General features: G+C 56.1%; 2 protein-coding genes across 6 annotated transcripts; one reads left to right on the top strand and one right to left on the bottom strand.

Annotated features, from left to right (window-relative positions):
* Positions 1 to 14,446: 14,446 nt before the first annotated feature.
* Positions 14,447 to 23,612, top strand: HMGA1 (high mobility group AT-hook 1). 3 transcript variants are annotated; one of them, XM_060021993.1, is made up of 7 exons: positions 14,447 to 14,588; positions 14,831 to 14,944; positions 15,869 to 15,979; positions 18,127 to 18,305; positions 20,159 to 20,242; positions 20,891 to 20,941; positions 22,259 to 23,612. In XM_060021993.1, the coding sequence occupies exons 4-7, from the start codon at positions 18,171 to 18,173 to the stop codon at positions 22,310 to 22,312; spliced, it is 324 nt and encodes a 107-aa protein (XP_059877976.1). In that variant the 5' UTR covers positions 14,447 to 14,588; positions 14,831 to 14,944; positions 15,869 to 15,979; positions 18,127 to 18,170; the 3' UTR covers positions 22,313 to 23,612. The 3 variants fall into 3 exon arrangements, with proteins under 3 accessions (XP_059877976.1, XP_059877977.1, XP_069397232.1); XM_060021994.1 differs by lacking the exon at positions 15,869 to 15,979 and having other exon boundaries at positions 18,127 to 18,272; XM_069541131.1 differs by lacking the exon at positions 15,869 to 15,979 and having other exon boundaries at positions 14,463 to 14,586.
* A 412-nt stretch (positions 23,613 to 24,024) lies between these two features.
* SMIM29 (small integral membrane protein 29) lies at positions 24,025 to 26,342 on the bottom strand. Of its 3 annotated transcripts, XM_069541069.1 has the most exons (5): positions 26,270 to 26,342; positions 25,009 to 25,195; positions 24,789 to 24,814; positions 24,413 to 24,518; positions 24,025 to 24,236 (listed from the first exon to the last, which is right to left on the bottom strand). In XM_069541069.1, the coding sequence occupies exons 2-5, from the start codon at positions 25,117 to 25,119 to the stop codon at positions 24,171 to 24,173; spliced, it is 309 nt and encodes a 102-aa protein (XP_069397170.1). In that variant the 5' UTR covers positions 25,120 to 25,195; positions 26,270 to 26,342; the 3' UTR covers positions 24,025 to 24,170. The 3 variants fall into 3 exon arrangements, with proteins under 3 accessions (XP_069397170.1, XP_059877304.1, XP_059877303.1); XM_060021321.1 differs by lacking the exon at positions 24,025 to 24,236 and having other exon boundaries at positions 24,248 to 24,518; XM_060021320.1 differs by lacking the exons at positions 24,025 to 24,236; positions 26,270 to 26,342 and adding an exon at positions 26,027 to 26,170 and having other exon boundaries at positions 24,248 to 24,518.
* Between the last annotated feature and the right edge of the window lie 302 nt (positions 26,343 to 26,644).

Below are 26,644 nucleotides of genomic sequence, written 5' to 3'. Positions count from 1 at the left end.
TAACTCGTCTTTTAGTTTTTTTATTTTTAAATTTTTTTGTCTTTTAGTTCTTCTAACAATATCTTTCAGAGATTCTTTTGTTAAATTGATAAAGTCCAATTTATCAGTTATTTTCTTTCATGGATCTCGGGTTTTTTTTTTTTTTTTATAAATTTATTTTAATTTTTGGCTGCGTTGGGTCTTCGTTGCGGTGCGCGGGCTTCTCATTGCAGTGGCTTCTCTTATTGCGGAGCACGGCGCGTAGGCTTCGGTAGTTGTGGCACACGGGCTTAGTTGCTCCGCGGCATGTGGGATCTTCCTGGGCCAAGGCTCGAATCCGTGTCCCCTACATTGGCAGGCGGATTCTTAACCACTGCGCCACCAGGGAAGCCCTGGATCTCGGTCTTAGTGTCATGTTTTAGGAACTCTTTGACTAACCACAAGTCATGAAGATTTTCTCCTATGTTTTCTTCTAGACGTTTCATAGTTTTAGATTTTACATTTAGATCTATAACTCATTTTGACTTAATTTTAGTATAATGTGTGAGGTTTAGGACAAGGTTCCCTTCTCTTGCATATAGATATCCAGTAGTTCCAGCACCATCTGTTGGAAAGACTATCCTTTCTCCATTGAATTGCTCTGCACCTTTGTCAAAATCAATTGGCTATATTTATGTGGGTCTATTTCTAGGCTCTCTATTGTTTCATTGATCTATGTGTCCATTCCTCTGACAACACCACACTCTTTTTTTTTTTTCACACTCTTGATTAATACTGCAAGCCTTGTTGTAAGTCCTAAAATCAGATCATGTCATTCCTCCAACTTTCTTCTTCTTTTTCAAAATTGTTTTTAGCTATTCTCGTTTCTTGGCCTTTCCATATAAACTTTAGCATCAGCTCGTCTGTATCTACAAGAATTCCTGCTGGGATCTGATTGGAATTGTGTTAAATCTATAGATCAGTTTTATGAATTGTGTCCCCCAAAAAGATATGTTGAAGTCCTAACCTGGGTCCAATACATCACCTCAGAATGTGACTTTATTTGGAAATAGGGCCATTGTAGATGTACTTAGTTAAGATGAGGTCATAGTGGAGTAGGGTGGGTCCTTAACCCAAGATCCCTATAAGAGAAGAGACAGACACACAGGGTGAATACAATATAACAACAGAGGCAGATGTTTAAGTGCTGCAGCTACCAGCTGAGGGACACCAAGGATTGTGGGTAAACCACCAGAAGCTCAAAGAAGCAGGGACGGATCCTCCCCTGGAGGCTTCAGAGACAGCATGATCCTGCTGACACCTTGATTTCAGACCTCTAGCCTCCAGAGCTGTGAGACAAATCTTCGTTGTTTTAAGTCACCCAGTTTGTGGTACCTTGGTACAGCAGCTCTAGGAAACAAATTCGATCAGTCTGGGGAAAAATGACGTCTTTACTATGTTGACTCTTCCAATCCATGAACATATGTTTCTCCGTGTATTTAGATCTTCTGTGATTTCTTTCATTAACATTTTATAGTTTTCAGCATAGACATCCTGCATATGTTTTGTTAGATTTATACCCAAGTATTTCTTTTTGTTGTCGTTTCTTTTTTTTTTGGAAGTGATTATAAATAGTACTGTCTTTTTCATCTGTTTCCAGTTGTTCGTTGCTATCATATAGAAATACGATTGATTTTTGTGTGTTAATCTTGTACCCTACAGCCACTATGAACTCAGTTATTACTTCTAAGAGTTCTAGAAATCTATAGCATTTCTGATGCACTTACTTTCTTTGAAAAAATTATATTAATTGCTATAAAACATTCTGTGATACTTCACTCTTAATTTATTTTAACAATTCCCTCCTGTTGGACATTTATATTGTTTCCTTTCATTATAATTACTATTATTATCAATGATGGAATGAATTTCAGATTCTGGGACATAAATCCCTGACCCCTTTTCTAATTATGTCAGGGGCAAGATTCCTAGAAATGGGATTGGCAGGTCAAAGGGCTGAACCCTCCTCAAGCACGACACAGGGCTCAGCTGCTTTCCAGAAAGGTGAAACCAACTCCTTCTCACCAGGTACATGTGAGAGCACTTAGTGCTCTGAAACGTTGACAGCATCGGGAATTATCACTTTAAAGCTCTTTGCCATTTGATAGGGAAAAAACAGTATCTCTCTTGCATTTTAAAGTAGTCCTTTCTAAAATGCCAGCCTGTTCCACATCTGCTCAAAACCTTCCGTGGTGCCCTATTATCTTCAGAAAAAAGTCCATGCCCCTGGCTGACAGGTGGATTCCCCAAGATCAGCTCCAATTCACTTCCTTTCATTGTCAAATTAGGCTGCTTCCTTCTCCCCCAGGTGCTAACAGCACGGGCTGGTTATTTCTGAAACCCGCAGCAAAAGCTCTTTCCCCTCCAATGCTCTGCCCATGCTGTCTACTGAGCCTGGAATGCAGGTGTGCTCACCCTGCCTACCCCTCCCCAAGGGGTTACCTAGGAGAGGTTTAGAGTGGTGGATCTAGATCCAGACTGACTGTGTTCCGGCCCAGCTCTGCTGTGTGGCCTTTGGAAAGTTACTTAACCTCTCTGTGCCTCAGTTACCACAACTGTAAAATGGCAGTAAGGAGAGCAGCTACCTCATAGGGTTGTTGCAAGGATTAAATGAGTTAATAATAATATATCAGAACTGTGTCTGGCACTTGGGAAGTATTACTACATCTTAGCTACTACTATTGTTATTGTTATTCTGCCCCCTTCCTAACCTGGCCTATCACCCATAGGAAACAGTCCACTGTCACTACTCGTATTCTATTGTGTTGCTTCTCAACTGCATGAGCCGCCGAAGCTAATTAGCCCACCCTTGTTTCACAGACTCACTGTGATGATTTAAAGAGCTAATAGGTATCCGAGTGCTTTTTTTTTTTTTTTTTTTTTTTAGCGGTACGCGGGCCTCTCACTGCTGTGGCCTCTCCCGTTGCGGAGCACAGGCTCCGGACGCGCAGGCCCAGCGGCCTTGCCGCTCCGCGGCATGTGGGACCTTCCCGGACCGGGACACGAACCCATGTCCCCTGCATCGGCAGGCGGACTCTCAACCACTGCGCCACCAGGGAAGCCCCCGAGTGCTTTTTTAATGTTGTGCAGGATAATGGTAAGGGCTATGATTTACTGGGTGCCAAGTGCTGTGCTGCTTCATTGAGTGCTAGCCCTGCAGTGCAGCAGTCGGGGCCCCGGCAGGAAAGGGGACCCAACCCAGGGGCTTCAAGAGGCTTTAGCGGAGGGGCTCTTTACAGGAGTGCTGGCAGGTGAAGGGGATCAGAGAGGGGTGATGTGGCACTGCGACCAACAATGTCAGGAAGTCGTGACTCCCAAGGCTGAAAGGGTAAGGGGCAGATGTTAATGTTCCTGGAGCTTCGGTCATGGAGAGACACAGCTGCAGCCAGACCAGGGGCCAAAGCAGGGCCAGGGCAGAGGAAGGAGTACCCCAGCTTCTCTCCTTCTCTCGGATCTCCTGCCAGTGGGTACTGACCAACAGAAAGCCAGCCGAGAGGCGGGCCCAGGGACGCAGCCAAGCGTCAGCCTCCCAGGCAAAGAGCAGGTCAGAGCAGAGGTGGATGGGGAGGGTAAGAGGGTGGATGAAGGAGAATAACAAGCACGGGGTGGCGCGGTGGGGGCGGCGGACAGGATTATGCTCCACCACCGCCTCCCACTTCGCGGATGAGAAGATGGAGGCGCAGAGACAGGAAGTCAGGTGCCAGCTGTCACAGAGCTGGGAAGGCGGAGCTGCAAGAGAAGCGCAAGGCTCCGAGGCGATGGTCCCTCGGCCCAGCCTCCCAGGACAGGCCGGCGGCCCCCAGGTGTTAGCAGGACTCGGGGGCGGCAGCCCGCACGCGCTCCTGTCTCCCTCCTCTCTCCTCCCTTCCTCTCACTTGTCACTTGTCCATCCTCCCACCTTCGGTCTGCCAGGGCCTCCGCGGAGGCTTTCGGTTCTCTCTTTCCTGTCTCTGTGTCCTTCTCCACTTTCTCTCTCTCTCCTCCCATTTGGTCAGTCTCCCTCGGTCAGCCTCTCCTACCGCTGACTTTCATCCATCCCCTCAGTTCCTGTGTCACTCCCTTCTAGACGGTACCCCTGTGCCCCTCAGTCCCCCATCTCTGCCAGACCGTCGGTCTCCCCCGCTCTCCGCCCGGGCACCCGTCCCCGCACGCCCCGCCCCCTGTCGCTGGCCGTCCCTCCGCCCCTGCGGCGGGCGGGGAGAGCGGGGCTGGCGCGGCGCCCGGCCTGAGTCACACGCATGAGGCAGCGTGAGTCAGGCGCGGAGGGAAGTCCCTACGGAAGGGGCTTTCGGAGCCGCAATCGAATCGCAAGGAAAGAGAAAGTGTTCGGAACGCGCCTCTGACACAGTGACCTTGTGTGAGCCCGAGCCGGACACACCCCCACGCTCTCCCCGCAGACGACAACACACACACCCCCAGCCCACCACGGGGAGGGACCGGCCCGGGGCTCCGGAGGGTGGGCGCGCAGGGACTCCACTGCCTGCCGGGGGCCGTGGGGGGGCAGGCCGGGGCCAGCAACTAGGGTCCCAGTGGCCCTTACGGTCTGTTCCGTCCACAGGGCAGTCCCTCTCCCAGCTTCCAGCATCGCTCACCTGCAGCCAGAGGCAGTGGGGGGCAGGGTGTCAAGAAGGACCCCTTGGGGGTCGACCAGATCACCTTGTGGATCTCCGTGGGGTGGCAGAAGGAGACAGGCAACCTGGGGTCCTATAGGCATGAAAGATACCCTCCCTCAGGCTCCCCTCCTAACCCTCTGAGACTGACCTGGAATCGGATCCCCTCCATTCAATTAAACAAATATTTACTTAACACCTATAATAAAAACCAGTGCCAGGCTCTGAAAACCTGAAATACAACCGTGAACAAAACAGGACAGTGAGCAAACAATGTCGACTCCTGCCCTCCAAGAGCTGACATTCTGGGGGTGGGGTGAGGAGACAGTAAATAGTACATAAGCAAATAATCTAGACCAGCACTGTCCAACAGAAACAGAATGGGAGGCACACATGCTTTGTGAGATATTACAGTGGTAAAAAGAAACACATGAAATTAATTTTAATAATTAATCCAATACACCCAAATGTTATCATATACAGAATATAACTGAGTATTTCTACATTAAAAAAAAAAACCCTTAGGCTTTGAAAGCCAGTGAGGACTTTATAGTATTTCCATCACATCTAAATTCGGACTAGCCACATTTCAAGTGCTCGGTCACCACCTGTGCCAAGTGGCAAGGTGGGAGGCAGAGTCTAGATGTCAGATAAAGGCTATGGAATTAAAAAAAAAAGTAGAGCAGGGTAGGGGGTGGGGAGAGCCCGGTGGGGTGGGGCAGGATTCAGAAAAGTGAGACAGCAGATATTCTGAATCCTGGCTCCGCCACTGGCTTTGGCAAGTCTCCTGACCTCATAGATGAGCCCCGATTTCCTCACCTATGAAATGGGGCCATGATTCCTCCTGTGTGGACTGGAGTAACGCACACTCATCAGATTAGTTTTGTCCCCACCCCCTCCAGCTGTCTGCAGCTGTGGCCAGCACAGAGCCTCCCAATCTCAGTCACATCCCCTCCACTTCCAACACCTAATGGCCACCAAAGACAGCCTAGCCCTCAACCCCGCTGCCCAGACCCTCCATCTTTTATCCATTTCTACCCCTTGCCACAGCAAGATACTTCAACCTCAATTTCACTGACTGTGTGATGGGTACTTGAGTTCTTGGGAGAAAAGTATTGTAGACTTCTAGGGAACCAAGCCACCACCTTAAGCTGAACCAGGGCAGTGCCCAGATGGGTGGGGCACCAGGTGCCAACCTTACCATACTGGGAAGATGACTTCCTTCTTTAGAAACTAGAAGGATTTCTGCCCACGAAAGCCATCCTGCCCCCAAATACCCCTGCCACGAAGAGCAAAACTGCCAGAAAAAGGGATGCATAGGAACTGTGGACAGAGCCCAGGGAGCAGGGGTGGAGGAGGGAGAGCGGGAGGGGTTCTGGATCACCTTTATACCCCACCTCCAGGGCAGTAGACCCACAAGCCCAGGGGAAGTTTGAAGATCAACAATCAGCCCGTTCCTGGGGGACTGTGGTGCTCCTGAGGCCCCAGCAAGGCTGGAAGAGGGGGATGGGAGCAGGGCCTAGAAGAGCCCAGACAAAGGAGGCAGCAGGGTCTGGGCTTGGGATGCCTACCGCCCTCACCCCACTCCACCCCCAAAGCCTGGGAACTGGCAGGGCACCCTGGATGGTGACCCAGAAACCTGGCTGTCAGCAGCTCCTGCCTGGCACTGCCCACATCGAGCTCCACTGCTTCCGGCAGGAGTCCCTGGCAGCTGCCTGCAGGGCAAGCTTTTGGGTTTTCTCTGCTCACAGGCTCACTCTCTACCCCTAGAGACCTACCCCAGACTCTCCTAAGCTGCCCAGATCCCAGTAGCTGTATTTCCCGCCATCCAGACCTCAGAGATAAGGCGACGGTGGGGAGAGGGGAGTCGGGGGGAGGGTCCAAGCCTGGTTTTGCCAACAGACTGAAGATGCCCACCACACGGGGCCACTCAGATATTCTAGTCCCAGAGGGAAGGGCCACCGACCCCCTAGTGGCTGGAAAGTAATAAAGAAAGTAAGAAAACAAAGAAGCTGGCTACTCAATTCACAGTGAGGACTCGGCCTCAGAGGACTGATGACCCCCAGGATTCGTGAGGTTGGTGAGAGGCCTGGAGGCCGGGTGCAGGGACTAACGAGGTTTTAAGCCACGTTGGTGGGGAGGGCAGCCGCTGGGCCCCTCCCCGCCGCCATCTCCTCCAGGCCGGATTCTAGACCAGCAGGCTCGCCCAGCTCTGCCCGCCTCCCTCCTCCTCCGCTCTCCAGCCAGTGGCTACCTCCCCTCCCCCACCCTCTCCCCTCCCCCAGCTACCCACTTCCTCCGCCCCTCCCCCAGCCCCTTTCGCTCTCATTCATCCATCCATTCAGCAAACTTCTGCTGAGCGCCAAGGCCCCCTTAGGCCTGGTGAGAGGCTCGCGGTGTGCAGAAGAACCAAACAAAGCCCTGGAGGATTCCGGCGAATCCCTGGCCTTGTGTGGGCTCCTCCCCCCACCCCCAGCCCACCTCCTCCTCAGCCCAGGCACCCGCCCTTCGACCTCCACCCTGCTTTCCTTTCCCTGTCGACTCTGGCCCGTGGCCCGTGGGGCTGTGAGTCCTCCTCGGCGCCCCATGTGCTTCTGGATCAGACAGGCAGCAGCCCCTCCTGTGCGTTCCCAGTATGGAGACCCCCAGAGCCAGACTCTCAACCCTAAGAAAAGTTAGGGGTGAGGGTTCAGAGTGGCCTGGAGGGGACAAAGCACTGTGTGACCCGGGGCACATCTCCCATTCAGAGCAGCCTCCCCCTGCAGAGGCTGAAGGAACCAGGCAGGACTCATCCAACCCCCGACCTTGGGCAGGAGGGAGCCTCCCCGCAGCCAGTTATGCAGAACAGTCACTTTTGAAGGCCCCAGGGGTCAGTGTTCCCCTTCCCTGGCCCAGGACATATCCCCCCTTGCAAAGCAGGCAAGGAATAGAGACAAGAGAAACAGAAGTCAAAGACCATATGAGAATCTCCTGAAACCTTAGGGCCTGTTCCCAAAGTGTGACGTGGGTAGGAGCAGGTGGCTAAAGCCAAAGGACATGAGTTCCCAAGTCCCACAGCTGGTTAACGGGCGGACGTGGACATACAACCCCAGCAGGCATGCGGCCGGGGAAGACAAACCCAGCGCAGGGCCTCAAGGACTCCAGAACACAGCCCAGCCCACAGAGAACAGGGTCACAGGCCTGCCGTCGCTGCTCTAACACTTCCTTCCACCGGCTCACGTGCACAGGACTTCCACAGGCTGCACAAGATTAAAGTGTGTATTTTCTGGGAATTCCTTGGCAGCCCAGGATTCCGAGCTCCCAATGCTGGGGGCCTGGGTTCCAGCCCTGGCTGGGGAACTAAGATCCCTGCAGCACGGCCCCAAAAAAAAGTGTATTTTCAGCCATTCCTGAGTGGGAGGATGTGACATGTTTGGGGGCATTTTACCCATAGAGCCTGTTCCACTGGACATTGTCAGAAAGAACCTTAGACAAAAGGGAAACTATTTTGTTCCATGCAAAGTGTAAACCTTACACTCTCCCAAAGCACAGTCCGCTGAGCTGCCACCACTGCCCAGACACCAACAAGCAACCCAGCCAGCCTGCCCCAGCCAAAGGACCAAGACGGTTGTCAGGTGGCTGCCAGCTCCTGCTGACTGAACCTGAGACCAAGGAGAAAAAAAGTTTCCCACGATTGGTGGCAAACTATAAAATCCGAAGGTAATGACCGCTGGAAGTGAGTCTGGGCCCAGATCACATGATAATGATGGACTCAGACAAAAACCAGGTGTCTCTGTAAGGTGCAGAAGCCCTGTCCCACTCAGTTTGGGCCACTCTGTCCCTACCATGGTGAACTGCTGGGTTCCTTGCTCTTTTCTTTGCCTTGAAGTTTGGGGACAGATCCCTAAACTGTTGCCCTGTGGCTTGGCCTCTGCTGATAACTTTGGCTAATCATTCTTCATTCAACACATTTTGTGAGCTTGAATACTGTGCTAGGTCCTGGGGATACCCAGTGAACACAAAAGATAACATTTCCTGGCTTCATGGCGCTAGCCTTGCAGTGGGGAGAACCAGCACAAAATGCAATATATATCACTTTTATTGTTCAAAAGTTCAATAGAAAATTTAATTATATAGCATGTTAGAAACTGGTAAGTGTTACAGGGGGAAAAAAAAAAGAAGAACATGGTAAAGTGGGTGAGAGACTGTAGGGGGAGATGTGCAGTTTTAAATAGCATGGACAAGTAATATTGAACAGAGAGACCTGAGGCAGTGAGAGGGCAGGCCCTGAGGTTGTCTAGGGGAAGAGCATGTCAGGCAGAGGGAATGACAAATGCAAAGGTCCTGAGGTGAGCTCATGCCTGGCAGGTCTGGGGAACATCGAGGAGGCTTGTGTGGCTGAAACAGAACAACAGGTAGGAGATGAGAGGGATGGAGGGGATGCAGATTGCAGGGCCTTTGTGAGGAAATTGTTTTCACTCTGTTTTAGATGGGAGCCCCGGGAGGATTCCTAGCATAGGAGGGACATGCCTTACGTTTTAGGTAGAAAGAGATTTAATATTTAATGCTGGGAATTAGGTGCTTACAAAACCACTGGAAGAACTGGAGGAGCCAACTCTGGGCTGAGCCTCATGGAACAACACAAACTGAATTGCCTGCCTCTATCCTGATCCAGGGGGCAGGAAATCAGGAAGCCCCACCTGCATGGCTGAGCTGTGATCCAGGGGCAGGAGGCCCCTCTGCCACCATTCCTGCCAATAGACCCTCACAATGCTGGTGACTGGATGACAGATGTTCTGCGAAAAACAGCCCCCTTGCTTCCTCCCTCCAAATTTCACTCTTTCAAAGGGAAACCTAATTCACATCTCAAACTGTAGCTTCAAAGGAGTGGGGAAGATGCCAAATGCCAGCCCACCATATCTGTCACAGCCCCAAGCCCACTGTATGTCAGATGCCCTGCTCTCTCCCTCGCCTGGTTCCAAGGCCTCCTGGGATGCTCCACCACACCCTAGGCCCCTGCCCTGTGCTCCCCAGGCACCCATCACAGATGGTACCACACTGATGAAGCCATGTACTGGTCTGTCTCCCCAGGTCACTCAAGGTAAGCCCCCTGAGGACAGGGAATGTAGCTACCTTGTTCAAGGCCACATCCCCTATCTTTGCCAGGCTGGGAGAAGGAAGCAAGCCTACCCAGTCTGGGAGAAAAAGCAGTGGAGGAAAAAGTGGCAGAATCCCAAGCTATTTAACCTCCCTGAGTCTCAGTTTTAACACCTGTAGAATGGGGGCAATAGCATTACTGCCCTGGTAGGGGGTTGAGGGATCTGAGAGAACATAAGCATTTAGTATGTGCTCCTCAACTTCCCCTTTTCCTCAGGTTTTTTCCCCGAGATTGGCGGGGAGCCGGGCTTCCCTGGGTTCCAGCCCTGAAGTAGGTAGCTGATGAAGTTCATGGTATCCTGGGGTCATGCAGGGTGGGCTGCTGGCTCAGGGCAGGAGGGCAGAGTGGTGGCCGTCTCCTGGGCCGTCCTTTTCATTGGAGAGTTTTTCCCTCGAAAGTTGGAAGCAGAAAAGGCCCTCCTCCCTCTCTGGCCCTGCCAGGCTTCCTGGCAGCAGAGCCTGTGGTCAGCAGGGCCCGGAGGATGGATCCTGCCAGATGACCAGATGTACTAGTAGCTGGGTGACTCTCCAGGAGAGTGGTCACTGTGCACTAGGGTGACCCTATATCAGGCTTACCCAGGCCAATCCTGTTGATATGGTCCTGGTCAACCCCAGTTGCAATGGGCCAGGTCAGGTTCACGTTCCTAGTCTATTCACAACTATTAATAGTACCTCCTTTTGCTCTTAAGTGCTCTGATTGTCTCTAATAGCTGGGAATACATATCCTATGATCCAGGAATTCCTCTCCTAGGCATGTACGCAACAGAAATTTGTACATCTACTTACCAACACAGACACTAGAACATTCACAATAGCACTATTTGTAACAGCCCCAAACCAGAAAGTATCGAAATGTCCTTCAACAGAATGGATATCTAAACTGTGGTACATTCACACCACGTAACTATGCAGCAATGAGAATGAACGTCCTGCAGCCACATGCAATGACATGAATGAATTGCAGGCAAAACGCTGAATAAAGGAAACTGACCCAGAAGAGTACCTAACCTGTGATTCCATCCATACAATGTACCTGAAAGGTGAAACTAGAGGATGCTATTAGAAGTTGGGACAGTGGTGACATAAGGGGAGGCTGGAGATGTTCTGTCTCTTGATCTGCATGTTGGGGACACAAGGGTGCTCACTTTATGAAAATGCATTGAACTGAACAAAGGATTTGTGCATTTTCTGTATGTATAGTTTTCATCAGTAACAGGTTTACTTTAAAAGGTTTCCTGGTTTGGACAATAGGTTAAATAATTCCTGTTCCTCCTCTGCCCACCTCTTCCCATCTACCTTCCATGTTGGGCTGGACACACAGAACATCATCACTTCTCATCCCCATGCCTTCTGGAAAACCTTGACTAACTCAGTCACTAAATGGAATGATCACTCCGGTCTTTTCCTCTACTCTCCTAAGAGCTACAGTTGACTCAAAAGCAAGAGGTAAACTGATAAGCAAATATATTGACTGCAGAGATGAATCGAGACACGAATCCCCACAGAATGCTAAGGGACACCCCAACCTACCAAAACCTCCACATTTCCAAGCCACAACTGAGAGATCGCTAGGCCCTGCTACTCCACTTAGTAAGGCAGGGAAAGAACTAACATTCACTGGGAAGGATTTCAACAGCCCAAGTGAAAATGAGCTTAACCTTCAGCTGTCCTGAAAAATAAAGTTGACCCGAATTCCCCATTCCCTGGACATTCCTGATGGGTTCACTGAAGTTCACTGGGTTGTCCTTGTGAAAACTGTATAATCCAACTCTGACGTAAGAAAATGCGTCCTGCGGGGAAGACTGGTCCTGATATGGCTGATTCCCTGGACTCCTTCCTCAGGCCTTGACTAAAGGGGTTGATGCCCCAGGCCTAGAACTGCTCGTCTCCCAGACTGTCACCCCGAGGCCATCCACCCAGCCCCTTCCTACCCAAATCGCATTAAAGCCTGCCCAAGCCCATCTCCTCCAGACTTCCCTGACACCAGCCCGTCCCCGCCAGTTCCCATCCTCTCTCCTCCTGTAGCACCCAAGTCTCTCTTAAAGCACATAACCCCCTAATTCAAGTTTCAAGAGTGCAGGGAACTCTTTTTGTTTGTTTCATTCTTTCAGTGAAACTCTATTTCATTTCATAGTTTGTTCACTGTTTTACCCTAAGAGTTTGAACTAGTTTTTGGTACACAGTAGGCCTACAATAAAGAATGAATGAATGATTGAATGTTTTCTCCTCATGGCATCTCTGCAATTGTTACTCAGCTTTCTCTGGTGTGTTCCTGGTTGATTCCTCTAGACATGAAATTCGCTGGGGCAAGGACTATGTCTTATTCATCTTTATCCCTGTCATTCACCCTTCTGCTTAATAAATACTTATTGAAAGAGGAAAAAAAGGAAGTCAATTCGGGGCATTTACAATCCAGAAAGAATGGAGGTGGGGGTCAGTGGGTAGAGTTATTTGGATTTCAAGGGTGTGGGTGAGAAGCAAGCTACTATTGATATGTTTGCCTACAAATTTATGCCTGCCTCCTTCCAGAGGGTTTGAGGTGGCTTACAAAAATACACAGACATAATACAAGGTAACAAACAAGTTGGTGAAGAAATCAGGACGAGGGGAAAATAAGAGTAGGAAAATAAGATCAAGTCGGCTCGTTAGAAGTGGGCCAAAAAGTTGGCCAAGTTTCCCACAGCCCATTCGCGACGGAAGGCCCTCTCTCTTCCCCACCTCCCCTCCCTCTCAAGGACTACCACTGGCCTCACAAGGCCAGGGAGAGCTGCTCCGAGCTTAGCTGCGCCCAAGGGAGGGGCCTAGAAAGGCCGCCAGCCCCAGAGCCCGGGCCTGGAAGCCTGGGCGGCCTTGAGGAAGGCTGTGGGTAGGGGCGCGAGGCTCTGGGTGGGCTCTCCCTGGCCCAGGCGTGGGCGCCCGGGTTGCTGGCAGGGGCTTGTGACCCAGGCAGGTAGGGTAAGGGCCTAAGGGTCGCTCTTCCACTCAACGCTGCAGAGGTTCTCGAGCTAGCAACTCAAGGCCCTCCAGCCAAACCTACTCGCGGCCTACTACGCGCGCGCTCTGCAGGAAGGGCACAAAGACGTAGGGAGTAGCGCGCCTTCCACCCCGCCCCAACCCCCGCTCCAGACAAAGGGGCAGGCCGCCCCTCCCCCAGCCTCGCCCTCGCGTTCCCCCTCCACCCTCCTCTCCCTTCAGGCCGCCCTTCGGTGACTTCCTCTCCCCTTCCGGGGCAGCCTGGGGACTTCTCAGAAACTACGTTCCACCTGGGCGCGCGGCGGGGAACCGGCGCGCTGGTCGGCCCACTCTTAGCCCCGGCCGGCCCTAGGCCCGCGCCCTCCTCTTTGAACCCACAGGATTGGCCCCCAGCGCCTTCCCGCCCTGGCGTCCCCGCCCCCACCCGGCCGAGCACGTGCTGCCCCCAGCCCGAGCGCCCGCCCAGCCCCGCTCCCCACCCCCACCGGAAACATTCCTGAAACATTCCTGAAACTAGGAGGCCCGGCCCCTCTGGTTCCCCACCCCGCCTCCACGCTGGGCTCAGGGTTTTCCTGGCGTCCCCCTCCACCGCCGGCTCGCCCCCTGAAGAGGGGGCTGGGCCGGGGCCTCCAACGGCCAGGGGGGAAGAAGGGGAGCAAGGAAAAACATGAGTCACAGCCGTGTGTCACTGGGCCGCACTGCAATTCCCTGCACCACGGGAGGTGTGGAAGGCCGCCTCTGGGACCAGGGGCGGGGAGGTGCAGGCCCGGCCTGCAGGGCGCGCCTGACAGCGCCCTTTCTTCTCCCACCGCCCTCCCCGCCATCTTCCCACTTTGGCTTCCTTCTCGTTTGTACAAGTCTTTGTTGCGCCGGGCGTGGCGGGTACGGCGTGCGTAGATCCAGTTCCTGCCCTCAAAGTGCTTCCAGACGACCACCGGCTAACGCGTTCTTATTTTTAAAAAAAGGCACAGCGGAAGGGGCCAGGGTACCACGAGGGATCGCTGGTCTCCAAAACACCATCCGGGTCACCTCAAGGAATGACCCCTCCCTCAGGTTTACCTGCAAAGGAGCCAATCGTTTGCCTCGCTTGAAGGCTGCACCTTGATTATGGTTCACTCGGGCCCATTAATAAATTTAAACCCTGGATTTCACAAGTTTCACGTTTGAATTTCACAAGACCTGCATTTCACCAGTCAGCCACACGCGGGTTGGGACCGAAATGCACATGCTGACACCTGTCCGCCGAGGGAAAATCTAGGGGCCGCGTACCTAGGTGAAGGGAGCGGCGGGTAGGCCGCGAAATTCTCCAACCGGCGCGTTTCTCTCCACCCCTGCCGCCCGCACGGACCCCCGCAAGCACCAACACCCGCCCACATCCACGCACCCCGCGAGCGCCAAGCCCACACACCCGGAAGGCCCCAAGAGGTGACTCTCCCGGGGACCCCCATTCCATGCAGTAAGGATGCCCTCTCCCCCCCGAAGGACTCCTTGGTGACCCCTCTAAACACCTCCCCACGTCTCCCGGCCGGGACTGTGGGAAGTGGGCCGTGGCCTCGGGTTCTCAGCCCAGGCCTCCCGCGCGCGCCCGCCCCCAGAAGCCCGACACCGCTCGCCCCTCCCCACACTCAACACCCACCCGCGCGGCGGCAGCGGCTGGCGGGCGGCCGCCCTTTTAAATCCCCGGGCTCATTTGCATGGCCCCGCCCCCTCAGTGACACGGCTGGCGCGGGCGGGCCCGTCCCCCCTGCCCCTGGGTCGCTCTTTTTAAGCTCCCCTGAGCCGGGGCTGCGCTTCTCTAATTGGGACTCCGAGCCCGGGCTATTTCTGGCCCTGGCGCGGCTCCAAGAAGGCGTGAGTTCGCGGCCCCTCCGGTGGCTCCTTTTTTTTATATCTATCATTTAATTAAATTATTTATTTATTGAGGCCGCGCACGGGCCGTGCCTAGCTTCCTGCCCCTCGCCATCCTTCGGGGGAGGGGGAATATTTTTGTCCCCCCGCCTGGATGTGACATATAAATACCCCGCGGGGGCCTGGGCGGCGAGCACGCGGCGGCGGCGGTCTCTGAGCGCCTCTGCTCTCTCTCCCGGTTTCAGATCCGCATTTGCTACCAGCGGCGGCGGCGGCGGAGCCAGGCCGGTCCTCAGCGCCCAGCACCGTCGCTCCCGGCAGCCCGGAGCGCGCACCGCAGGCCGGCGGCCGAGCTCGCGGTGAGTCGTCCCCGGGGCCCGCGGCGGCGGCGGCGGAGGGGGGCGCCCGCGCCCCCGCTGCACGCCGCCCCTCCTGCAAGCAGCCCGGGGCTGCAGCGCGCGCCTCCGGCTTTATTCCCAGGCCGGGGCTGCGCGAGCCGCCGGCGGGGGAGGGCCGCGCGGCGCGGGGGCGGGCGGCGGGGCCCGGCGGCGTGGGGAGGGCACCGGCACCCCTTCCCCCGCGCCGCGGGCGCCCTGCGGGGGGCGGGGACCCGGGAAAAGCGCGCGGTGGGGGAGGGGGCGCGCTGCTGCGGCGAGCGCGAGTTGTGCACCCGGCGGAGCCCGGTGCACCTCGCGCGGCCGCCGCTCCCGCCCGAGCCCGAGCCCGGGCCTGGGTTGTGGGGGGCGGGGAGAGGAACGGGCTGCGGCGACAGGGGAGAGTGGGGGGCCGGGTGGCCCCTGCAGCCTGGGGAAGTTCTAGAAGTGAGGGCGATGGGCAGGAACCCCGCAATTCGGCCTTACTCCAGCTCGGCCTTTCTCCTGGCGCCCCTCCGCAGATGAGGCCGAATCGCCGGCCTGGGTTTGGGGCTTCACCCCGACCCCACCTCTGGCCCGGCCCGCGCCTCTTCAGCCCCCAGGGCCCGGCTTGCCTTCCGCCCCCACAAACTGGTTTCTCTGCTTTGCTGGGCTCTGTTGGAACTAGTTCCTTTGACTCCCCGTTTCAATTTTTTTTTCTGGGGCTTTATTTTGCGGGGAGGGCGCGGAGGGAGGTGGCCTTTCTTCCTCTCCCCCGCGCGCGCCAGGTTTCCTGCCCCAAGGCGGGCTTGGGTGCCCCCTCTGGCAGGAAGTGGGGCCGGGTGCACCCTCGTGGCGGTGCATGCGGTCGGGGTGCACCGGTTTCCCGCGCCTGCGAAAGCGGCCTGCGCCCCTCCCCCCGCGCTCTAGCCCCCAGTCCCGCCGGCCGACCTGCAACCGCCGGGCGCAGACACTTGCAGAGTCACCCTGGGCCCCGGGTCTGCAGCAGGGACGACAGGGATTTTACCAGCCCCCAGACGGGTAAGGAAAGTGGCGGACTAGAAGGGTCGCCAGCAACCCACTCCATCCTGCTCGCCAACTTGCTCTGTGACCTTGGGCAACTCATCAGCCCTCTCTGGGCTACTATTTTGGGGAAAACAAGGTGGTTCCAGGATGATTTCCTCGAGTCATTCCTGCAGATTGCCTCAGCATTTGTGGAGCTCACACTGCGTGCACAGTGTGTGGAGGAGACAGGCTTGAGGCCTGAAAGGGCTTATTACCAACTGAAGGATTGAAGTTGGACCCTAAACGTGGCTTCGCCAAGCCAGGCCTCTCTGATGTTCAGAAACAGGTGGAAGAGACAAGCATTTGTTAGTCTCACCAGAGAGGGCCTCAGGCCTTGCCTTCTCTGGAGTCCTGGATCTGGGGTTGGGGTGAGCGGATTAAAGGGTCCCCAGCAGCAAGAGGTGGGGGGAAACACCAGGGACACCCACCAGGATCCCCAGGCAGGCTGGCCCAGGCTTTATGGGATTAGGGGCTGGCTTTGCCCAACTGGAACCACCTCTCCGAGGGGGCCTCCAGCAAACCTCATGTGAGGTCAGCACTCATTTAGCTGATTAATTGTGATGTTTAGTTTTGAAGGGGGACCTGTGGTGTAATATAAGATTCTAATCACTGCCTGCAATTACAGAGCAGGCCACGCCACTAATGATGGAGCAGGATAAATCACCAACCACCTTGTTTAAAAGGGTCTTCAAGTCTGAAATATTATAAAATGGAATAATTACCAAAGTCCCGCCGTCTGGAGCATTTCAGTACTTGAGGATCGGGGGCCTCAGGCCCTCTAACAATCACAAGTTTGCAAAAACAGTCTTTCCTCTCATTGGGTTAAAATTGGAAATTGTCTGAATCTGAAAAGGGGAAAGAAAGTCATTTTCAAACGTTCTAGTTCTCATTTTGATCTGGAATGAAGCTTTCTGTTGTTGAAGCGTTTTTAACTTTTACCTGGTTTCATCCTTGCCGCAGTCTGGAGAGGTAGGTGAGGCAGGTGCTTTATCATTACCCACATTTTGTAAATTGAGGGGCTTTCAGAAGTGGAGCCACTGGGGCCCACCCTTTGCCAAGGGCAGCCAGGGATTGGTTATCAGGGAGGTGTGGAACCATAGGCCTCCCAGGACACGTCTCTATCTGTAACTGGGGGATAATAACGGGCAGGACAGGGATGGGGGTGCGAGGGCCCTCACTGTCCTTTCTCAGCCTCTGGAACAGACTCCCAAATGCTCCTTGCAGAGGGGGGTTTCAGGTAAATTCTATATTAGTAGGGCTGATGAAGCCCAAACAGGCCTCTAAGGAGAGGGGAGATGTTAGAAAAGGACCAAGGAGCTTTTAGGCTCAGCCCTGTTGGGGCTTCAGGGCGTCAGCTAGCATCTGTTACGTGGGCCCCTCTCAGTTGGACAAGTCCCTGCCCCTCATGTAAGGAGGCATCAAAGAGAAAGATCTCATCTGACTCCAGGTGGGTGGGGGCGGGCAAGGGGGAAGAGGAGACTCACCTTTCAGCTTTGGGTTTCTTTTCCTCCTCCCACCTCACCCACTGCGGTTTTAACCCCCTTCACCCTTCTTCCCAAATCGTCCCCATCTTTGAACCCCCAAGGCTCTTACCCAGGGAGACAGCAGCGGAAGGAACTGGTGGGGCTCTGGCAGGTGGGCCAGGGATTGATGTCTATGGCTGCCAGATGCCCAGGGCTCATTCTCTGCTTACCTTTCCGCCCTTGTTCCCTGCGAGCTACCCAGGCTTGGTTTTCTCTTGAAGGGAAGGGGCAGTTTGGTGGAGGGAGGGGGCCTTGGCAGTGTGAGGACCCCCATCTCACCCACACCGTTGCCAGGGCGGCCTTACCCACAGGCAGGACTGGGCTGGCTGGGCCCTTGGGCCCCGGGCCCTGTGGGGCTGGCAGGACGACAAAGAGCCGTTCTGAAGAGGAGATAAGGAGCTGATTAGGCCCAACGGCCCAGCCCCGCCCTGTGGCTGCAAGCTGGGCTGGGCAGATGCCCCCATCGGCCCAGGTGGGAATCGCGGGGACCCCTGGGAGCAGGCAGTTTCCTGCCGGGCATTTGGAGGGTGGGAGTGGTGAGGGGGTAGGAGGCGGCTAAAGCAAGAGGTTTTGTTTAAAACAACTTTTCCCGCCTCCTAGCATCCCAGCCGTCGCTCCTCCACCTGCTCTGCCGATAAGGGAAGATGAGCGAGTCGAGCTCGAAGTCCAGCCAGCCCTTGGCCTCCAAGCAGGAAAAGGACGGCACTGAGAAGCGAGGGCGGGGCAGGCCGCGCAAGCAGCCTCCGGTGAGTCCCGGGACGGCGCTGGTAGGGAGTCAGGTGGGTGTCCAAACCTTTGCCTCAGTTTACCTCTTTGGGCTAGGGAGGTGCCAGGCGTCTTGGCAGGTGAAAGCAGGACTGGCAGGGCGCAGCGTCATTCCTGTACATGTGTGTTCTCCCCACACACCCGTGCACCCCACACATGCATCCCTGGTGCCTGAGAGTCTGGGAGAGAAGTGCAGCCCGAGGGAGCCCTGAGCCCGAGCCCGAAAGTCCGAGCCAGAAGTGACCCTGTAGTCACGCAGGCCAGTCAGTGCTTATACACTGTGATAAACCACCCACCCTTTATTTCCAGTCCATCGTGGACCAGTGCATTATGAAACAGTAAAGATGAATTGTAGAAACGTGAACGTTTACATACGGAAGCCCAGCGTTTTTTGTTATTATATTCACTGCATGTGATAGTACTTTGTTAATTTACTGTGAAATTTACTATGAAGGTTTCTAAATACTTACTGTACGTTTCTGTAGTTCCTCATCCCAGGACAGTCACAGTTTCTGGGCCAGCACCTGTTCACGGGCCTCCTTGAGTGGCCCTGGATTGGGCTTTGCCCCAGCTCTGTGAAAGGAAGTGGAAGCCCAAGAAGCTTAAAATGTTGGGGAGTTGGTGGCAGAGTGACTGAGAGCCCTGGTTCTGCCCCTCACAAAGGTCCCGTGGGATTAAAAGGCCAGCTTGGCACTGTGGGCACCCCAGGGAGCTTGGCCAGTCGGGCTGTGGGGACCACCTGTTACATGGCGGAGATCTTGGGTTTCTCTCACAGAGGGGCATCTATCCCCACGTAAGGGGCAGCTGTTGGCGAAGCCCCATTACTTCCCTTTCGTGGGGCAGAGGAGAGGAAAGCGGTTGAGGTCGATCCTTGCTCTTTACACATCAGGCAGCTTGTGTCCACCGGGCCCCGGGTGCCGCCCCCCATCTGTAGGTGGAGAGGCCTGTACTGACCCTCAGGACCCGTGAGGAGTCTGACGGGTGGTGGAATTCAACTGCCTCTTTCAGAGCCCACAGTTTGTGTGTGGGGAGCTCATCCTCTTAGTCTCATTCCCTAGGCCCACCCCTGCCGCCTGTTAGCTTGTGGTCAGTGGGGGGGTCAGAGAAGGGGTGTTGGGTTACTGGACCATGAAGAGCCCCTAGGCAGCCGCCTTGGGAAACCATAGCTGACGTGCCTTTGCTGCCCAGCTTCTATGCATTATGTAGCAGTTTTTTATTCTGTCTCAGGCTTATTAAAATTTCAGCGGCACCAGTGGGCAGGGATCTCTGGGGTTCCGAGATCTGGACATAACTCCTTCTCCCTAGGAGGCAGCCTGAAGGGAGTCTGGTTTGCAGGTAGAGGCAGTAGGTTCCCTCTAGGGGGAAGGGGGATCCCTTCCCCTCTTCTGCATCATCTGAGGGGGTGGGCAATGATCACAGCCCAGTGCTGGACACTTGTACATTTTTCATTTAGTTTTCGTGACACTCTACAAGGTAAGTCTTGTCACCATTTACAGATGAGGGAAACTGAGGCTCGAGCATTAAGTGTCTTGCCCGAGACCTTAGAGCTAGTCAGTGGCCGAGCTGGCATGAGGACAGAGCTGCCTAAGAGTGTCTTTCTGCCTCTGTGACACCCTTCCCAGAGGCCTTCTGGCCTCTTGTCATTTAGCTGTCATAGGGAAGCAACGGGAGAGACTTTGCAAAAGATATTCAGACGGAGAACCTGAATCCCAAGGGCTGCCTGCCATGATTCCATGATTCCTGTGGATTCCAGAGTTGGAGGATGGCTTGCAGACTTAATTCTGCTGGGCTGGGGCAGAGGGCTCTGTCCTGAAAAGGGGGGGACAGGTGGCTTCTGTGTCCCTGACTGCCCTGTCTGTCTTTGCAGAAGGAGCCCAGCGAAGTGCCAACGCCTAAGAGACCTCGGGGCCGACCGAAGGGGAGCAAAAACAAGGGCGCTGCCAAGACCCGGGTGAGGCTTGAGGAGGGCCCTCTCCCCACGACAGCAGCCATAGGAGGTCTGGGAAAGGGCCGGCTTGTCCTTATTCTTGGCACCCTCTTTTTCTCTGGCATATGGGGGACGATGTGTCTTTGCTAATTGAAGAGAGTGGGGCAATGACTGAGGTCTCACTTCTGGGGCCTTGGTCCTGCCCAGGACACTGGGGAAATCGAGTCAGATGTCCCGCAGCTTTCCTGGTCTGGAGAGAGGCGAGTTAGGAGGAGCGAAGGGGCAGCTCCTGGGCTGAGAATGTCACCTTTTCTCCCGGAGGCCCCCCGGGCTCCTGAGGGAGTGGGGAGAAGCAGGGAAGGCCAGATCTACAGTGGCATCAGCCTTTCAGAGAAGTTGTTTTGTTTTTTATTTTATTTTTTCTAAGACACGACTCATATCCTCTGAGTCATGGGTGGAGGAGGGAGTGGGGGGCGTGTGTGTATGTTGGGGTGGGGGGGCAGTGTGGCTGGCCAGTCATCACCAGCTGGACTCGGGTGGGCCTGCTGGGCTGAGAGTCCTGGGCTGCCCCGAGCAGAGGAAGGTAGTTCTGCCCCTCCCTGCTCTCCCTCACCATCCAGGGCACTGTCAGGAACATCTTTGACTTAGTGGATCTTTTCTCTGACCATCTAGAAAACCACCACAACTCCAGGGAGGAAACCAAGGGGCAGACCCAAAAAACTGGTAGGTGAACAGGTGGCGGCAGCTTGGCTTTTCTGGGGAGGCTGTTAAGAGCGGGAGATGCCCCCATCCTAATCCCGCATAGGAACATGGCTCTCCCTGACCCGCAGGGCCAGGAATGGTGAGACTTCATGTTTTACCCAGGCCCGGAGAGGGGAAGGGACTTGTCCAGGGCTTAGGGTTCCTGGCACCCAGCCCAGGGCTTTTAAAGGGCTGTGTCCACGAGACCTGAGGGGTCCCAGGTACAAACCAGACCAGACACCCTGCGCTGCCCTACTGGGGGTGGTCCCTGTCTCTCCTTCCTCTGCTTTTAGAACAGACTCAGAACTTCTTGGGTGAACTTGGAGGTCAACTACTAGTGTTTCTCCTCCGCTGCCATTATAGAAACGAGAATGAAGAGGTTTAAGGAGCAGCAAGGGAGCTCAGGCCTTGGCAGGCGGGCGGGTGAGGGGGTCACGTTGGGTGGGGGTTGAGGTGCGATGCCGCAGGGAGCTACCTCCTCAGGGAGGCGCCGTCCATCTCTAGGCCCCGATAGCTGGTAATGGAAGTAGGCGGGTTGAGCCGGGAGATGCTGCCAGGGGGTCCACTGCAGTGAGGGCCCTCCCAGCCCTTTACTGTCCCCAACCTGTCTTCCCTGAGGCGTTCATTCCTCGAGCCACCACCGGGTGAGGGGAGCTCTGGGTGCTGGCCGGGACCCAGGAGTGAGTAACAGGAAACAAGTTGTTTTGGAGTTTGTGCCTGGCACGGGGGCCCCGTGTGGTGTCCCGACATTCCCGCCCAGTGAGTGAGCCCCGGCGGCACACACTTCCCCTTCCTCCCCGCCCTGGCCTGGGGTCAGCCTGTGGCCACTGCTCCGCAGCCCAGCAGCTGCCCCTGCAGGCCAAGGCCACTCGGCCAAGGCCACCCACCAGGGGGGCTCATGCAGCCTCCAGCCACCCCTTCCCTCCTCATTTCCTCTCCCTGGCTGCCTCCTCTCCTCCCCTGCCCGAGAACCAATCACGTCCTCGCTTCCTCGAGCTCAGTGGTGCCCCGAGCTCTGCCAGGTACCCCTGCCATGGGCCTGGGGGCCAGGGGGCCTGGCTCTGTGTGAGCGCAGCATGTGTGTGGTTTTTTTTCCCTCCCTTTAAATTCTTCCTTTTTTATGAATGAAACTGGGCCGTGGAGGTTGCTGAGTCACCCACACACTCAGCCCTGACTCATCCCCCTTCTGGAGAGCCAGGGAGTGCGGGGAGGGGTTGGGGGCGAGCTTGGCCCCTGGGCGGTGGAGGAGGGAGGGGGACAGGCCTGGCATTCCTGCTGATGGCCCTGCCCACCCTGCAGGAGAAGGAGGAAGAGGAGGGCATCTCGCAGGAGTCCTCAGAGGAGGAGCAGTGACCGTGCCGCGCCGCCAGCTCCCTCACCGAGGAGCAGTTTCCTTCTGGGACTGGACAGCTCCGCTCCGCTCCCACTGCCCCCACCCCTTCCCCCAGGCTCTCGTGTCACCGCCACCCACCTGCGCCCTCACCACCACACTACACAGCACACCAGCCGCCGCCGCAGGGCCCCCGGGGGCCCGAGTCGGGAGCAGTTTCCTTTGATTTCGGGTCCCAGCGACCCCTGACCCACGCACCTGACTTCCCACCGAGCTGCTCCCGTGCTGCTGCATCCCCACTCCCTCAGCGTGGGGACCTTGCTGGCTGGGCTCTTGGTTTCGGGGTCCCTTCTAATCCCCGACTCTTTCCTCTGGCTTCCCATTAAGGGGCCTGGGAGGGCTCCCCTGGCCTTAAAAAGGGGCCCAAGCCCCATCTCATTCTGACATGCCCCACTCCCACTGTACTAGCGGCAGCAGGCGTGGCCACTGGAGAGGGGTGATGGGCCCCAGATGCCCCCAACCAAGCTGTGTCTCACCAGGGGTGGCTCGCACGCCCTTTGCTTCCTTCCCACCTTGCCTAGTCCCTGCAGTAGGTTGGGCCGCCCCCTTGGGGGCACAGGAAGGCAGGCAGGAGGGGTTTAAGCCCCCTCCCCCCTCTAAGCAGGCTCCAATCTACCTTGCCCTCACCCTGGAATCCAGTGCAGTGATGAAAATGCAAAGTCACCTTTATCCAGGTGAGGCCCAGGAGGCCTGGGCTCCCGGTGGCAGCCACTTAAGGCGGGCTAGAGCCACTCCCTGTCCCTGTCTGCTTCCACTCTAGACCTCGGTTTCCCCTTCCTTCCCTCACTCGGGGCACTAATAACAAGGAGCTAGCCTTGCCCACTCCCATCCTTCTGCTCCTCCCCAACCCCCAAGGTTCTGGTTCCATCTTTCCTCTGTTCACAAACTACCTCTGGACAGTTGTGTTGTTTTTTGTTCAATGTTTCATTCTTAGACATCCGTCATTGCTGCTGCTACCAGCGCCAAATGTTCATCCTCATTGCCTCCTGTTCTGCCCACATTCCCCTCCTCCAAGATGCTCTTAGGGGAAGGGGCCTGGGGCAAAGCAGGCTGGGTTACCGACTACCCCAGTCCCAGGGAAGGTGGGGCCCTGCCCCTAGGATGCTGCAGCAGAGTAAGGAGGGGGGCCTGTGTTGACCGTCGGGTGTAGGGGCCACCTTCTCCCCCTGTTCTGTCAGGGAGGAGGTAGCCATTATTTGTCCCAGCCTGGGGCCCCCCCTCTGGTTTCCTATTTGCAGTTACTTGAATAAAAAAATATCCTTTTCTGGACTGAGTCTTTCTGTGATGGGTGCCTGGAATAGGGAAGGGTGGAAACCAAGGCTCTAGTGGGTGGGGGAGGAAGAAGAAAAAGCATTGGCGTCAGCTCCAGGGAAGGTAACTTAAGCCCCTCTTGAAGAAGTCAACTACACCCCTAGCCACAAAACGTTTTATTTACAAAATATATATACCGAATATTATACATTAGGCCCTGTCACCATGGGAACAGCTCCAAAGCCAAGTCAGGGAGGGCTAGAGAAAGGTGGTGCCTGTGGAAGGGCAAAGCTCCACCCTGTCTCCCAGCCACCCTTCCACCCCAGAAGGAAAAATTCCCATTAGCTCCTGGGAGTGGCTGGTAGGCTCAGCCCACAAAGGACTGAAGGCCTAGCAGGGAGTGAGGTGACAGTGGGGGCTGACTGCTATGCAGGGCTTAGGACTGGAGACAGATGGGAGGAGGAATGGAGACCCAGTACCCGGGAGGGGGAGCTGGGGGAAGCAGCAGGCTGCAGGGCCCTGGACGTTCCAGGACCCCATGGTTCTGAAGAGCAGGGCAGGGGGCTCAAGTCATGTCTTGACATCCAGCAAGGGCATCCGCTTGTGCTGGTAGCCACTCTGCCAGCCATGGACCACCTGTAGGGGAGGAGACCCGCACCACAGGGCACAGTCCGCAGCACAACTTGGGAGGAGGCACCCCACTAGCCACGGCCCACATGGGGAAGGCTGAGAGCAGAACCAGGCTCTGTCTTCAGGGGTATCAATAGAGCAGGCCCACCTCTGCTGATTCTCGCTGTCCCCAGAGTGCTCACCTTGGGGTCTCCCACGTCAGAGAGGAGCTCCTGCTCAGCCTCGTGCAGCTCCTCAGCAGGGTCGTAGCTGTACACAGGGAGCAGGTGATGGCGAAGCCGGTCCACCCTGGGGAGCATGGGAGGGGGCTCAGCCCAGGGGACCCACTCCCCTTCTTCAGACACCTGACTGCCCTGTCTCTACTCCCCCTGGCAGGGGCACACTAGAGCTCTAACGAGACATGTCTGGGCAGGAAAACCTAACGGGAGTGCAGGGAATTTCAGGTTTGTGTCTGAATGGCTGAGGAGCATCTTACATGTATGCAGGGATCTCAGATCCTGTGGGAAGAACTTTAAGCACAATTCGGGGGAGGGGGTGCGGGGGGGCAGGGACACTCACCGCTTTTTCTTCTGGACATACATTACCTGTAACAGAGACACAGCACTGTGGAGGCCGCTGAGCCCAGGATGGCCCACAAGTGACAGGGGTTTACCTCCACACCCTCCTCTCCCGTAACAGCAGGACAGCTGAGATGCTGTGTGCAGGCTGGACCAGGCCCACCCAGCCCTGCCTTCGCAAAGGTGTGGGTAGGTATGTATGTATGTGGGGGGTTCCTTACCACGGCCACCACCACCCCGACCAGGGTGATGAGGAAGAAGGGCCCCAACACATAGCCCACCATGGAGTCGCTGCTGGCCTGTGGGGCATTGGGCACTGTGGTGTTACTCATGACATCGGCAGCCAGAGGGCTGGGTAGTCAGCATGGGCAGTAGTACTGCCTCGGGAGGGCGCCTCCACTGGGCTCCCTGGGGAGGAGGAAGGAGGTTGTCAATTCCACTCAGGCTCCGGATTCCTCCCCAAGAGCTAGTAATATATGAAAACTTAGGTCAGGCACTGGGAAGAGGGATCTTCCAGGTCAATGTGCTGGGTTTAACCCTCCAGGGACTCTCAGCAAGTCCTGGGTGTAAACGGCACCAAAGGGAGGCCCAGACCAGGGCCTGAGTCCTGCCCAGCTCCTATCCCCACATCGGGGGGGGTGGGGTGCTCAGCTCAGGTGCTGGCCAAACATTTGCAGATATCAATTCCTGAGGAGAGGTTAGATGTAGGTTCCCAGCTCCTGCCCCAGCCTCCGGGGTACTGGACTGCCAGCAGCTATCCAGTGGAGCAAAATGGGGATATTAGGTTAAAACATGAGGGTCCTGCATTGCAGCCTAGGGGTGAGGTGGGAGCATCTGAAGGAGACCATCTCGGCCCGGGTCCAGTGCCCACACTTCGGTCTATATAGGTCCTATGCCCTCTTTGTCCCTGGAGTCACGCCAGGCATAGCCTGGGCACCGTCTCCCCCATCGGTCTCATGTGCCAGGGTGGACACAAGTGGGCAGGGCTGGACTGCATCTGCGAGGTGATGTCACCGCCCCCTGGTCCCCACTCGGGGCTCCGCCCGGGTCCCTCCCCTCCTGGCCTGGAATGACAGAAGGAAGTGGAGAGGGTCAGCTCCCATGACAGATGCAAGGAGACTGTCCACGGGTGGCTGCACGCAGATACACCCAGGTCCTTGACCCCGGTTCTCCTGGGCTTCTATCGGAGGGCAAGGTATGAACTACCCGTCCCGCTACCCGTGGAGGCTCCGGGCTTACCCAGTCGCATGCCCGTCCCATAGTAGAGGGGACATGCCGAGGTAGGGAGGGTGACAGGCCGTTCCTAGGATGCGGACCAGCAACGGAGAGCGGGAGGTAGTTCCCACGGCGCTGGGAGGCTCAGGCCAGGGGAAGGGAACTTAGGGGGAGCACAGAGGGGCCCGGGCCTCCTGGCATCCCAACACCCCGAGGCGTGGACCTGTACCCGCGCTTTGCAGCCCATCCAACCCGGCCAAGCCTTACCTCCCGCCGATGCAGCCCGGAAAGGAACGCCCTCGGTTGGCTCCCGGGCCCCGGAAGAGCCGTCAGGCGCGTGATCAAAGGACCCGGGGAAATGGGCGGGGCCACAGTATCAGGGTGCAGCCAATCCGATGGCGGCAGGCAGAAGGCCCGGAGGCTTCGGGAGGGGCCAATCCGGAGGCCGGGGGTGCTGGCGGCGCCGAGCCGAGACGGCCTGGGCTGCGGGGTCCACCCTGTGACGGCAGGGGGCAGCCGAGGGCTGCGCAGCGGGGAGGGGCGGAGAGGGGAGGGGCGCGCGCGGCTTCCCGGCGTACCCCGGGGCGGACCCCTGCTATGCGGCCGCGCTTGGGAGCTCACATTCCAGGGAGAGGCCTGGCG

The sequence above is a fragment of the Delphinus delphis genome, chromosome 10 (genome assembly GCF_949987515.2).
Source record: "Delphinus delphis chromosome 10, mDelDel1.2, whole genome shotgun sequence".
Classification (NCBI taxonomy): Eukaryota; Metazoa; Chordata; class Mammalia; order Artiodactyla; family Delphinidae; genus Delphinus; species Delphinus delphis.
This window is presented reverse-complemented; position numbering and strand designations above follow the sequence as displayed.